This window comes from Echiichthys vipera (assembly GCF_963691815.1).
Source record: "Echiichthys vipera genome assembly, chromosome: 8".
Lineage (NCBI taxonomy): Eukaryota > Metazoa > Chordata > Actinopteri > Perciformes > Trachinidae > Echiichthys > Echiichthys vipera.
This window is the reverse complement of record NC_139833.1, coordinates 30194110-30207454: the sequence shown is the minus strand read 5'-3', so window position 1 is coordinate 30207454 and position 13345 is coordinate 30194110. Positions and strand designations below refer to the sequence as shown.

At 43.2% G+C, this 13345-nt stretch overlaps 1 protein-coding gene across 1 annotated transcript in view; it reads left to right on the top strand.

Moving 5' to 3' along the window:
- Nucleotides 1-8006: 8006 nt before the first annotated feature.
- Nucleotides 8007-13345, top strand: part of LOC310950260 (protein spire homolog 1-like) — a gene marked incomplete at both ends in the record, with an annotated part of 56155 nt that continues 50816 nt past the window's right edge. Inside the window, 2 exon segments of the mRNA XM_083917963.1 lie at nt 8007-8355; nt 13046-13074. Coding sequence (XP_083774089.1) covers nt 8007-8355; nt 13046-13074 — 378 coding nt within the window.

Sequence of the window (13345 nt, the reverse complement as noted above, 5' to 3'; positions counted from 1 at the left end):
GGCACGTCCAGAACATGTGTGTGTGGTCGGCTGGGGACTGCTTACAGCGGTTACTAGCGTCACTGTGATTAGGGTATATCTTAGCCAGTTTAGCATTGATGAAATGGGCTCTATGGAGCTCCTTCCACTGTAATAGGCCATGCCTGGCACAAATCAAAGATAAGTGGACCAGTTTTAGAATGTCCCTCCACTGGACCTCAGTAATGTCTTCAACCTAATGTTGTAGGCTTTGGTAAAATGACCATCTTGATATGATTGACCCGACCCTGCAAGGAACAGGGGGAGGCCCGCCCATCCAGACAAGTCTGAATTGCATTTGTCTCAAAGCGACTGGAAGTTCTTTTGAAAAAGGTCCCTGAAGGAGCTGGTGACAAACACCCCCAAATACTTGAACCCCTTCTCAGCTATTTTAAAGGGGAATATGGATTGTGGGAGTGATCTTGCCAAGTTGTTAACAAAAAATAACTCACTTTTCTGAATATTCAACTTATACCCCGATAGGTGCCCAAACTGATCCAGAATTGTTAAAACTTGGGGTTGAGAGGATGAGAAGTTTGAAATAAATAAGAGAAGGTCGTCCACATATAAGGAGAGTTTGTTGACTAGACCGAAACAAGTAATGCTTTCAAACTCATTCTGGTTTCTAAGCCAGATGGCTAATGGCCCATTGGCTATGTTGAATGGCAAGGGTGAGAGCGGACAACCCTGCCGGGTCCCAGATTTGAAAGGGAAATATGCTAAATGGACACCGTTAGTGTTTACAGAGGCTGAGGGGGTTACATACAGAAGCTTAAGCCAAGAAATAAAATTAGAATCAAAGCCAAATTTCTCCAAAATGAAAAATAGAAAGCCCCACTATACCCCCTAAATCTGGCACATTTACATGTGGGACTTTGTTGCTCTTGTTTATTAATGCGCGTTGTCCCTTTTAAATAAAAAAAAATCAAATCAAATTAAACCCAGTCGAAGGCTTTCTCTGCGTCTAGCGCGACTACGACCTCAGGAGTGTCCGACCCAGGTGAGAATATGATGTTGAGCAGCCTTCTGGTGTTGAAGAATGAATGTCTCCCTAATGTGAAGCCTGTCTGGTCTAGGGAAATTATCGATGACACATTTTGGAGGGTTAGACCCTTAGCAAGGATCTTACAATCTTCTGTACGTTTAAAAGTGAGACCGTTCTGTAGCTGCCACATGAAGTAGGATCCCTGTCTTTCTTCAGGAGCAATGGAATAGATGCTTCATACAAGGTCGCTGGCAGTCTGCCTTCAGTAAAGGAGTCATTGAACATTCTCACAAGGATGTGAGCTAATAGCATTGAATATGCCTTAAAGAACTCGACTGTAAAACCATCGGGACCAGGAGCTTTCCTGTTTTGCAAGAACTTGATCGCTTCATGCACCTCCAACAGAGCGATGGGTCTACCTAGTTCCCTAGAGATATTTATATCATTTTGATGGTACGTTAAACAGTCTAAGGGATTAGCAGTTGCTGCAGTAATTGGGTTGCATTTAGAAGTATATAGTGTGGTGTAAAAATCTGAAAAAGAATTGTTGATCATCACTGGGTCAGAAGTGTGGCTGCCGTCCAGTAGTGGAATTTTAGAGATCAGTCTGGAAGCACTAGCTGCGTGGGCCTGTTGTGCCAGGAGTCTACCTGCCTTATCTCCCTGCTCAAAAAAGCTTTGTGTGGATTATCGCAGCTGTCTCTCCACTATGCGTGTCATTAAGACGCCGTGTTTTTGAATGAAGTAGTAGCCATTTCTTGTATGGGGGGCGGGTGGTGGAGTAAGTTTCATCAAGTTTCACCAGTTCCTCTGCAATTTCCACCAGCCTAGCCAGTTCCGCCCTTCTCATTTGAGAAGCATAGGATATCACTTGTCCCCGAATAGTGGCTCTAAGCGCTTCCCACAGAGTACCACTGCTGACGCCAGGAGTGTTATTAAACTAAAAGAGCATACTTGGGTCGCAACAAAATCTTTAAACATACTGTCCGACAGTACACTACTGTTCAGAAGTTTTAGGCAGGAGTGAAAAAAATGCTGTAAACTAAGAATGCTTTCAAGAATGCAAGTGTTAATAGTTTATTTTCATCAATTATCAACATGCAATGACCGACAGAATGACAGAAGAGAAATCTAAATCAAATCAATATTTGGACGGACCACCCTTTGCCTTCAAAACAGCCTCAATTTTTCTTAGTACACTTGCACACAGTTTTTGAAGAAACTCTGCTGTAGGTTGTTCCAAACATCTTGGAGAACTGACCACAGATCTTCTGTGGATGTAGGCTTCCTCAAATCCTTTTTTTCTCCAACTCCATTTGCAGAAATGCAGCCCTAAACTTGCATGAACCTCCACCATGCTTCACTGTTTACTGCAGACATTCTTTAATGTACCGCTCTCCTTTCCTTTGGTGAATTTACTGCCTTCTACTACAGCCAGATATTTCAAATTTTGACACAACAGTCCAGAGTTCCTGCTGCCATTTTTCTGTACCCCAGTTCTTATGTTTTCGTGCATAGTTGAGTCTCTTGGCTTCCACTTTGGACGTTTGGCTTTTTGGCTGCAACTCTTCCATATAGAGCACTTCTGTCCAGGCTCCTCGGGACAGTAGATGGGTGGACCTGGATCCCACTGGTTTCTGACAGTTCTGAGCTGATGGCACTACTGGACATCTTCAGATTTTGAAGGGAAATAAGCTTGATTTGTCTTTCATCTGCCAAGTTTACTTGGCCAATCGCTGCATCTACGATCCTCAACGTTGCCCGTTTTTTTGTTCTTCAAAAGAGCTTGAAAAGCACATCTTGAAACCCCAGTCTGCTTCGAAATCTGTGTTTGAAGAGACTTTGCTGATGCAGTATAACTACCTTGTGTCAGTCAAAACATGGAACGATACAAATGATCCCACACATTGTAGAAAATATTTCTCTCCTTTCTTGTGTTACTGATGAGGGCACATGATCATGGTTTGACAGTCTGTGAGATGTCAGGTAAACTATCTCGGGCACTGTGATGTCAGTAGATTGAATAGTGACTGGCTCACATTTCAGAATCAGAATCAGAATCAGAAATACTTTAATAATCCCAGGAGGAAATTATTTTTGTTACAAAACTCCAGATATACAAACAACAAATTGTCACGCGGTGAGGTCTGTCATGTCTTTGGGCTTTTGTCTTATGAATTTCTTGTTTTATTTTGAAAAGTAACTCTCCTCACGTTCAAGGTCACTTGCTCTTCCTCTTGTGTCACCAGTCTGACGTCATTCCCTGATCCCCGATTGTTTCCACCTGTGGTTCCCCTCCCTTCATGTGTATAAAGTCTGTGTCTTCTCCCCTGTCCCGTTGCCAGATTATTTCGTACCTTGTGTGATTTTTTGTTTGTGGCCTTTTTGCTCTGTGCGACGTTCTTGTCGTCAAGGAATAAATTCAGTTTTGATCCGCGAACCTCTGCATCTGAGTCCTCATTCCTGCCTGGGCCTGACACAAATATTGTACAGACTAAACATATATTATAAAAAAAACTCAAATTGAAATTTACAGAAATTAATATTTACAGTAGTGAAATACTGTATATACAAGATCAAAGATTGTCAGTGGTTGGATCTGAACTACAGAGAGGAGGTGACAGGCTCTCCAAGTGATGCATTGTATGGTTTAAAGACCACAGGCAGGAAAGATTTCTGACCAATCACTACCTCCTCAGACCGGTCAACACCCTCCAAGTCCACTCTGCTCTCTGTCTTAAATGGTAGGACAGGTACCTACACTCTAGTCCTATACTCATCAAACACATCAGTGACTGCCTCTCTCTCGTCCTCAAGATCTGCAGAGCTTGACATAGAGGACACATCCGCCTCAGAAGAAGAAACATTGTCAGGCAGAGGTAGAAAATTCACTGGCATATCAGATTTTGGTGCACAACTTTCTCCTGACCAGTGGAGGTGTGCTGGAACTTAAATGTTATGACACTCTTCATTCATTCCAACCACCACAGAGATGGCATTTTCCCAGCGGTCAGCAAGCTTTTTCTTTCTACGCCCACCTTCGTTAGCCAGCAGCACATGATCGCCCAAATACACTGGTGCTCCACGTACTTTGCGGTTGTACAGGTCAATGTAACGCTGCAACTGCTTCGATGCCATAGTCTGACCCATGTTCATAGCTTCCAACAGGTCTTTGCGCAGGGACTGGATATATATTGATCATAGTCTCCGACCTCAGGGTTGTCAAGAACAGAGCCAAAGATGACATCAATGGGAAGCCTTGGCACTCTGCCAAACATGAGCAACAATGGTGCGAAGCTAGTTGTTTCATGGACTGTACAGTTGTACGGAAATGTCAAAGACTTCAAGGCCTCAGGCCACCTGTGTTTCGATCTGGGAGGAAGTGCTCGGATCAAGTTCCCCAAGGTCCTGTTCATCCTCTCGCACAAGCCATTTCCCATAGCCATCTTACACACTTAACAACTCCGCAATCAGAGCGCTCTTGTAGTAGTTGTGCCAAAGCTGATGTGCAACTGCCTTCGCAGTTTGGTTGGGACACAAGAAGGCGTGGACCATCTTCATAAAATGGTCTTTGACGACAAGTACACCCAAAGACCTGTTGTCAGAGTCTTCAGCCATCCAGAAATCAATGCAGACCAGCTCGAGAGGCTTTGATGTCCTGCTACTCTCTAAAGGTGTCCTGGCTTCGGGTTCAGAGGACTTGCTCACAACATACCGTCTGCAGCACCTCACATACTCTGCAACATCCCTACACAGTCCAAGCTGGTGAAATCTCTCACAAGATACAATGTTCGCTGTTGCCCTTGGTGCCCAGCGTCATCATGGGCCCCCTGCAGAACCCTTGAGCGCAGTGATGATGGACAACGTACAGGTAATTATTTTTTCTTCGTTACAGTGTTCTTTGCCACACGAAACAGCACATTATCCCTTAGTATAAACTTATCCCAACTTCTCAGTAGCTTGATTGCACCAGCTGGTTCATTTGTGCGCTCCCTTCTCGAAGGTCTCTGACCCCTCTCAGCAAAGAAGATAACTCATTGTCACCTCGCTGCTCCTCCATCAACACTTCACATGAACGGACCCCTGAGCCACGCTCTGCAGTTAGCACAGTCTGGGAGAACTGAGGCAGTAAGAATGCAGCTGGAAAGACCCTAGAGTCCTGCAGATCTTGTGCATCTAAAACACCTGCCACCTCATGGGAGGTCAGGATACCGGCATGAGCAACTGCTGCGCACTGAGAAACGATGACCTGGCTGCCACTTGAGGTCTTATCAAATAGGTGAGCAGACCAGTGAAAGACATCTTGCACTCCATGTGCACTCACTGCTGCCGCCTCTGCCAGCAGATCCTGGTAAGGCACTCTAGTCAGGCGATGGGATGCACTGAGCTGCACAAAGAGCTCCCTGCTCAAGGCATCAGCCACAACATTCCTGGGAACAGAAATATACTTAATGTCAAACTGGAAGGGTGCCAGCTTTGCAGCCCACCTCTGCTCACACGCATCCAGTGGAGCCTTGGACAGGATGTAGGTCAAAGGATTATTGCCAGTCCATAAGGTAAACTGATGAACCCTCAACCAGTGGTGGTACTTTTCACACACTGCCTATTTCAGGGCAAACAACTGCAGTCTGTGTGCAGAGTATCTGGAGTGAGCATAACTAAGTGACTTACTCGCAAATGCAATGGGCCTCACAGTCCACCCTCCAGCAGGGACTTGTAATAGCACAGCACCAAGGTCATTGCACCAGGCATCCACTGACAGCAGAAAAGGGTTGTTAAAGTTTGGGTGGGACAGAGGGACTTTTACACCATTAAATGAACAAATCCAGCACCTACAAGTGCAGGGACTCACTCATAGTTTGCAAATTAACATTTTCAAAAACCACAGTACGTCTATGTATATCCGTACAAGCGAGAATATTGACATAAATACACAATAGTTGTATGCAGTGATGCACTTTGCAACTCACCTCAATCGCACCTCATTAACTGGCAGCTTTTCTAACGTGCACTTGGCGTTCATAAACTGCCACTGAAAAAGGCCGCTGTTGAGCCACTAAACTCTAAAAGATATATTTCTAATACAAAGAAAGTGGAATCCATACATACTGTGTTACAGCAGCGTAACTGTTAGTTACGATCTGGGCCGACAGAACAACCGCTATCAGCAGCGTCACTAGGAGTGCACTCACACTGTCCATTCGTACCGTGCCCTAGCACGCTTCGCGACTAAAGTCTAGTTCGTTTGACCAGTGGGAGTACAACTCTACTTGAGAGAGGTGGACTTTCGTAAAGCACGGATATACATGTATGTGCAAGAGCGTGAGCATTGACGTTGGTCCTGATGTCTGTTTATATGCGTCTGTTCCCCGCGTTGGGCATTTAAAAAGATGCCGCTGAGCGATTTGCGGTGGTTTGATGTAGAGGTGAACGGTTTACTGCAGATTTGGACAGTTGAAACGTTCAAAAACAGTCAGACAAAACTAAATCTCCAAGGGGTGATGACGTATAAGCAGGACGCATTGGAGCTGTGGCCCAGAAAATTTTAAGTAATGTGAGTACAAATGCGGGGCATGGGGCACGGGACACGATACGAATGGACCGCGTGACTGCGCTGTAACATGGTGGCTTATTTACATAGAGCCCGGGAATGGGGGAATGTCTCCGCAGACATTCAGATTGAAATACCCCTCAAAAAGGCAAATAGAAGTGCTTTCATTCTAATCACCATTGTTTTAACTCACTCTTTGATAGAACGTAACTTAAAAGATAATTAAAAGATGGAAATCTTAAGGAGTACATCTTTTAACCTCTGCTCAGGTTGAAGATGGAAACACCCACGATGGAAATTATGTCAAGTCATCAATCTCAATATAGCAAAAATCAATCTAGCCCATTTTGTGCTCACCCACTCTGTCCTAATTAGATGACTAATCAGGCGAGTGAAAACACCCGTGTGGGTGGACAACGGCTGTGTAGGGCCTTTTTGATATCTGAACCTTAATGAAAGATAGAAAGTCGTGTAAACACGTGAACAAGACAAATAAAAGAAAACACACAATAATACAAATACAGTGTTTGTGTCCTAGATGCTCAATACACATTAATAAACATAACAGTTACTTTGTTACCATTTACAAGCAGTTAATAAACTGCACAAAAAATACATCTGATGTTACAATGAACAAAGAACAACAAAAACATTGCATAAAAGTGTGCATAATTATTTAGAAAAGATATGTGATAAATCAGAAACTATTGACAGAGGATTTTGGGTCCTGGATTCTGGGGGCCCGGGGGACTGCTTGCTTACAGGGGTGCAGAGACTTTTGTCTCACAAAAGTGAGCAGCACGTATCACTGCTTTCTTAATTTTTATATCAGTAAATGGGGACCTCGGTCTTGTAATGTCTCATGTGTGTTGTAGTGGAGCAGAGCACAGATGGATGTGGAGTCAGAAATATGTTTGTCAAACATTATTTCTTCCACCATTTCAATCTTTTCTTTTTAGATGGGAATCTAAAATGGGAAGAATGTAAGGTCTGAAAATACATTTGTTCAGTTTTGAAGAGTTTAGGGTATTTAGGGCAGTTCATGTTTTTCAATAATTGACATGTCGGAACTGAATGAACCACAGTGAATTTGAATCGTGTGTGTGTGTGTGTGTGTGTGTGTGTGTGTCTGTGTCTGTGTTAGAGAGAGAGGGGGGGGGGGGGTGTCATGTGATGAAGAGTGAGTCTGGCGTGCTGGGTTGGTTTGGGTTGCGATGAGACACACACACACACTCACACGGTGAAGGCTACGTTCACACACACACACACAGTGGGGTCGGTGCTGAGTCCTGGACGAAGGGTCGGGTGGGCGGGGAAACAACCACCGGTGTGCTGCTGGCTACCGCCGCTCCGGGGAGCACGAGGAAGGCACTAATGCCTCCAGGTTTGCTCTCGCACATCGGCCTGAACCTGCTCTCGTTCCCGGGCCTCCTGCGCTGAGATAATGAAAGGATGGCCGAGCAGCGGTGCGGGGACCGCGCAGGGCTGACGGATGCTGCTGCGGCGACTCACCGGGATGTGCAGCAGCATCTCAACACAATGACTTCAACGGAGGAAGCAGGAGTGGAGGGTCTCTCTTTGGAGGAGATACTGAGGCTTTACAGCCAGCCCATCAATGAGGAGCAGGCTTGGGCGGTGTGTTACCAGTGCTGCTGGACGCTGGCGAAGGGACGCCGGAGCAGGAGGAGCTCCTCCGCCGCCGCGGCATCATCATTGGCGGTTGCGAGGAAGATATCCGGACCGGGGGATGTTAGGATACATAAAGACGGGTCTGTCAGGGTGGAACACCACGGCTGTGAAGGTAAATTATTATGTAAGACCGAGTGCGCCAGCTACTCCGATCTAGGCCGGACCATCACTTGCTTTTCAGATAAAGGGTCTGAGGTTAGGTCTTAGGTAGTCCTTATGCAAGAGACTTTCATACATTAGAGCAGGTGGCCTACAGAATCACAGCAACACCTCTGTAGGATCCCCAACAGGAATATTATGGTGGTCCCACAAAGCAACAATGTCACTATAAATCAAATGTGTAGGCCTACACATATTGTCAGATGCACATGTGGAGGCTTTCTCCCTGTTTTTTCTGATTGGCTGCTTCATTTGTACCCCAGGATTAGACTGGCAGCAGCCAGAGTTAAGGCTCCATCACACATGACCTGATAAAGAAAGACACCCCTCTCAGCAAACTGATTTTCACTATTTCTCCTCACTGAAGGACTGTGTGCCTGCATCATATGGTTCCATCTCATGGTTTGCCACTTCATATCAGATCAGTTCATTCCACTTCATCTGATTAAAGCATGTGATTACAAGCTGAAATGTGCTCTGGCACCGACCGGATCAAGGTGTGGGCCGATGCCCATGTGTGTAAACAGAAAAGGAGACGGTTCACCCCTGCACATGCTTTGCATTTATGACCCAACACAGCGGATCATATGGGAGCTTCTATTGATTACAGCTATAATTAATGAGGTGCAATAAAGATGAAGAGCTGGAGCCCTGCTGGTAATGACAGTGCTTCTATTGCCAAGCTGAAAATAGCCATGAAAGTGAGAGGAGAAAAATCACTTCAATATTCTGAAAATATCCCTTTGGAGCTCTACACTGAGTCTGAGCGCTTATAGTAAGTTTATTGTAATTTGTGTCTCATATGGGATGTAGTTATAGTGTTTCTGCGCTATCCATCTACATCCTTGTAGGGATCGACCCATATCGATTTTTTAGGGCCCATGCCGATTCTTTTCATCAGCCCTAGTCGATGACAGATACAGACCGCCGATTTTCTTGAGCCGATATTTTGTGCTTATACTTCTTTTGCTCCCTCAGTTTACGTCATGAAAATTACACAATGTTGATAACAAATGTTACGAGTCTCAATTTTAAAAAAGTGAACGTTTATTGAACTTAAAAAGGCATCTCCAGCAACACGGAGCTGCCTGTGGACGGCTGTCTGTAAATAATGACGGGAAAAAACTATTTGCGAACACAGCAGCCTGCATCAATGCAAATATCGGCCAACCGCTGTATCGGTCTATAACTACATGCTTGTTACTAGATGTTTTTTTTAACAAGCTGTCAGCCAGGATTCAAAGCAAAACAAAATATGACACGTACAACATGTATGCCATGTGATGTGTGTGACTGCAGTCTATGGGTGTGTCTGTGATCGATAATATTCACTTAAATAAAACACATTACAGCATATGATCAGCCGGGGCCTGGCATGTTCAGTGTGTGCTGTAATCACATTCAATCCCAAACGCAGCACAGCGGACAGACTAAATGCCTATCTATCTATCTCTGTCTCTGTAATGGACTATACAAGGGCCAGAGGGACGGGCTCATGACTCAGCTACAATGCACGCTCAATACTGAACACTGCTCAGTCAACATTTTGGCCTTTGATTCTATAAATGCACCGCATGCTTTGTCTAATCACCTTATATTAGTGAATCTGAGAGGCGCAGCTGTGGTGATGATGCCAGTTGTGGCCTGTGGGTCTATATGCTGAGAATGAATGGGCTATTTTTAGGAGCATGGGAGCAACCATCTGAGAGGGGAGTCCAGGCTTTTTATTCCTCAGTTGCTCATGTAATGTAATGAAAGATGCATCACACATGTATTGAACTGTTGTAGTTCAGTATGTTTTGGGGTATTGCAATACACTGATGTTATATTTTGTTTTTGTTAATAATGTTTCAGTAAGTAAGTAATTCAGGTTGCTATTTCACAGATTTTTTTTTTTAAAGATTATTTTTTGACAGTTTTTAAGTCTTTTATTATATAGGACAAACAGGAAATAGGGTGGGAGAGAGAGGGGTAGACATGCAGCAAAGGGCCGCAGGTCGGAGTCAAACCCGCGGCTGCTGCCTCAAGTACCTTCAGCCGCTTTACATGGGGCGAGTTCTCTAACCACTGAGACACAGGCCACCCCACAGATTGACATTTGATGACTTAGAGATCCATTTCTGATTGCTTTATCACAAATCTCTCTCAATCGCAGCACGTAATGTTGGGTGTAAGGCAAGGCAAGGCATCTTTATTTATACAGCGCATTTTGTACCGAGGCAACTTTAATGTGCTTCACATAAAGACAAAACATTTTTAAAAACAGCATAAAAACAGGTTACAGGGTGTACAGCTGAATTGATATTTGGATATACTGTAGTTAATAAATTATTTTCAAATGAGTTGCTTCCTAACAATCGTTCACAGTTTTTGTCTTTTGCAAGTGTTTAATCTGTGCCACCACACAAATAGTTTCAGTTTAAGACAAGAGATAAGATAAAATATCCCTTCATTAGCCCCACAAAGGGAAATTTCCTTATTACAGCAGCAAAGTGGATAGCAAACATAGAAGAAGCATCAATAAGAAACAATAAATTGTAGAAAAATAAAGAAAAACATGAACAATATAAACATGGAAATATAAAATATAATAATAACAGGAACAGTATGTTCAATATTTTTTAAAATGTTTTAAATATACACCACCAAGGTACAGAGGAAAATATTAGTTTTGCACATTGAGATTGAAATTCACCTGAGCTAAGTATTTCACAGTGAAGTGAACCCAGTTGGTGAATATCACGGTGCAGTTATTGTCAGTTTTGGTGTGTGTTTGCAGGCTAATGCTGGTCTAATTGCCACTTATCTGCACCATTCAACATAGCCTCACTCTCAATCTCCATCAGACAGAGTCATTGGTGTAAATAATGAGTTAAATCTTTTTAGGACTTCTGAAGCACTCATCTGCTAAATTGACTCCAAGTTAAATCCAATCAAGGTTAGTTTAAACCCTGTTGTCACTCAAAACCTCGTTCACCTCGTATTTTGTTATTCTGCGGTTTATCTGGGGTGTTTCCTGTTAATACACCATGGAAGCAGGACACTTTTGAATCTGTCTGTGTCATCACCAGACTGTGATTCACATGTTTAATTTCATACTGGTACCCTCCCCAGGAATGATAGCATCAATAAGCATGCTCTGTGGATTATCTGCTCGCCCTGTTTGCAGTACACACAGGCACACTCTTCTTCACCAGACAGCAGTGTGGTTTTCAAACCTGCTGATGCAACTGAAGGTCATGACATGATGTCAGAGCTGTTGGGATCTTGCATTACTGCGTGTGACAATACAAAACAGCCATTTGTTCAGAGGGTCATCTGCTAGCAGGCTGCTTGGTTACGAAGTAAAAGCTGGGCAGATGTAGCCCGGAGAAACATTTAAGTAGGTCTTCATTTTGAAGGGAGTACATTCATCTTGGGAAGAGTCTTGTCATCTTTGCTCACATGCTTAAAGCGCTAAAGTAATTAGAAATGGAGCAGAGCTTTTATTAAAACGAGTCAAGTCTGAGTAAGGATTTTGCTAAAAGTAGTTGTATGAGGAAGAGACTAATGAATGACAGATAAACAAAAGATGATTGAAATTTCTACATTTCAAGTTCCACTATATAACAGTTGTTCCTTTAAACCTGCAACAGGAACATGACTATTTCAAGTTGTAGATAGTCAATTCAATTCCATGAACTAAAACCCAAAGATGGAGCCTACTGTGCTGACACATTGTTGTTGTCCAGAAACTATTAACAGAATCACCAGGTGATATGTGACTTCATTGCCATGAACATACATGCTTCATTTTGAGTCAGTACCACATTCACTGTCCTGCTTTCTGGAAAAACTTTGACCGAATATGTATTAATCCTGAGCTAAAAATAGTTCCTAACTAATGCTCAGTTTCCTCATGTTCAAGTAACATTTACTTCAAACTACAGTGTCCAGCTAGGAAAGTCCTTTTTTAGGAAATGAAACAATATATTTGTGAACAGTTTTTATTTATGGGTTAAGTGTAGGAATTAATAGATTTGGAGCTGAGTGGTACAGACAGTGTGCAATGGTTGGACCATATTGTGAAGCAGAGTAACAGATTGTTAGTTTTGGTCAAATAAAGACTCCCCTTATCCTTTAAAGCTGCACTATGAACTTGAGAGATTAATGTTAGTATTGGTGATTAGTTTTTGGGTAAAAAGAGTGAACAAATATCTTTGGTCTGTTGGTTGTTGAGGCCGGAGTGATCTTGGTGAAGTTCTCGCTCCTTGCTGTTTGTAGAGGTTTATAATCTCCTCTGGCCTGAGATTTGACATCAATCACAAACATGTCTGACATCTGGAAGAGTCATCCCAGCTGCAGTACCTGTTTGTGATTCAGCAGCTGTAGAGAGTAACGAATACATTGAAGTGACTGCCCGGTGATTGCAGTGGATCATGATATTTAGATGATATTCAGGCACAGAATCAAAAGTAATGCATGGCCTTTGACATTAATGGTTAAGAGCATCAAATGTGCCTTACCTCTGTCAGTCATACATTTTTGCATTGTAATGGAACAATCTTACCTATTTAAGCATGCACGTGTGTACGTACGCTGCTTTATGCTTAGAGGCTTACATCTGCTGATTATCACAACACTGCTTTCTTGTTTCCCTGCAGGTAAATACAGCCCTTGCACAACAACAGAGGTGAGTAACTCCACTGTAGTTCTTTTGTACTCATGATATTTCATCATGCTTACAGAGGTTTGAACATACTACATTACTTGTATTTGTGTATAGTTTAAAAGTACCTGCTATGGGCGAGGAAGGAAATAACAGCAAGTATGAAAGAGACTGTAACTTGGGCACATTACATCTGGAATAATAAAATAGGGTTTTTATTTCTTTCTGTGCTTTGGCAATGTTTACTTGATGTTTTTGATGTGCAACCCAGTTGCTGGGGGGTAAAAAGATAAGT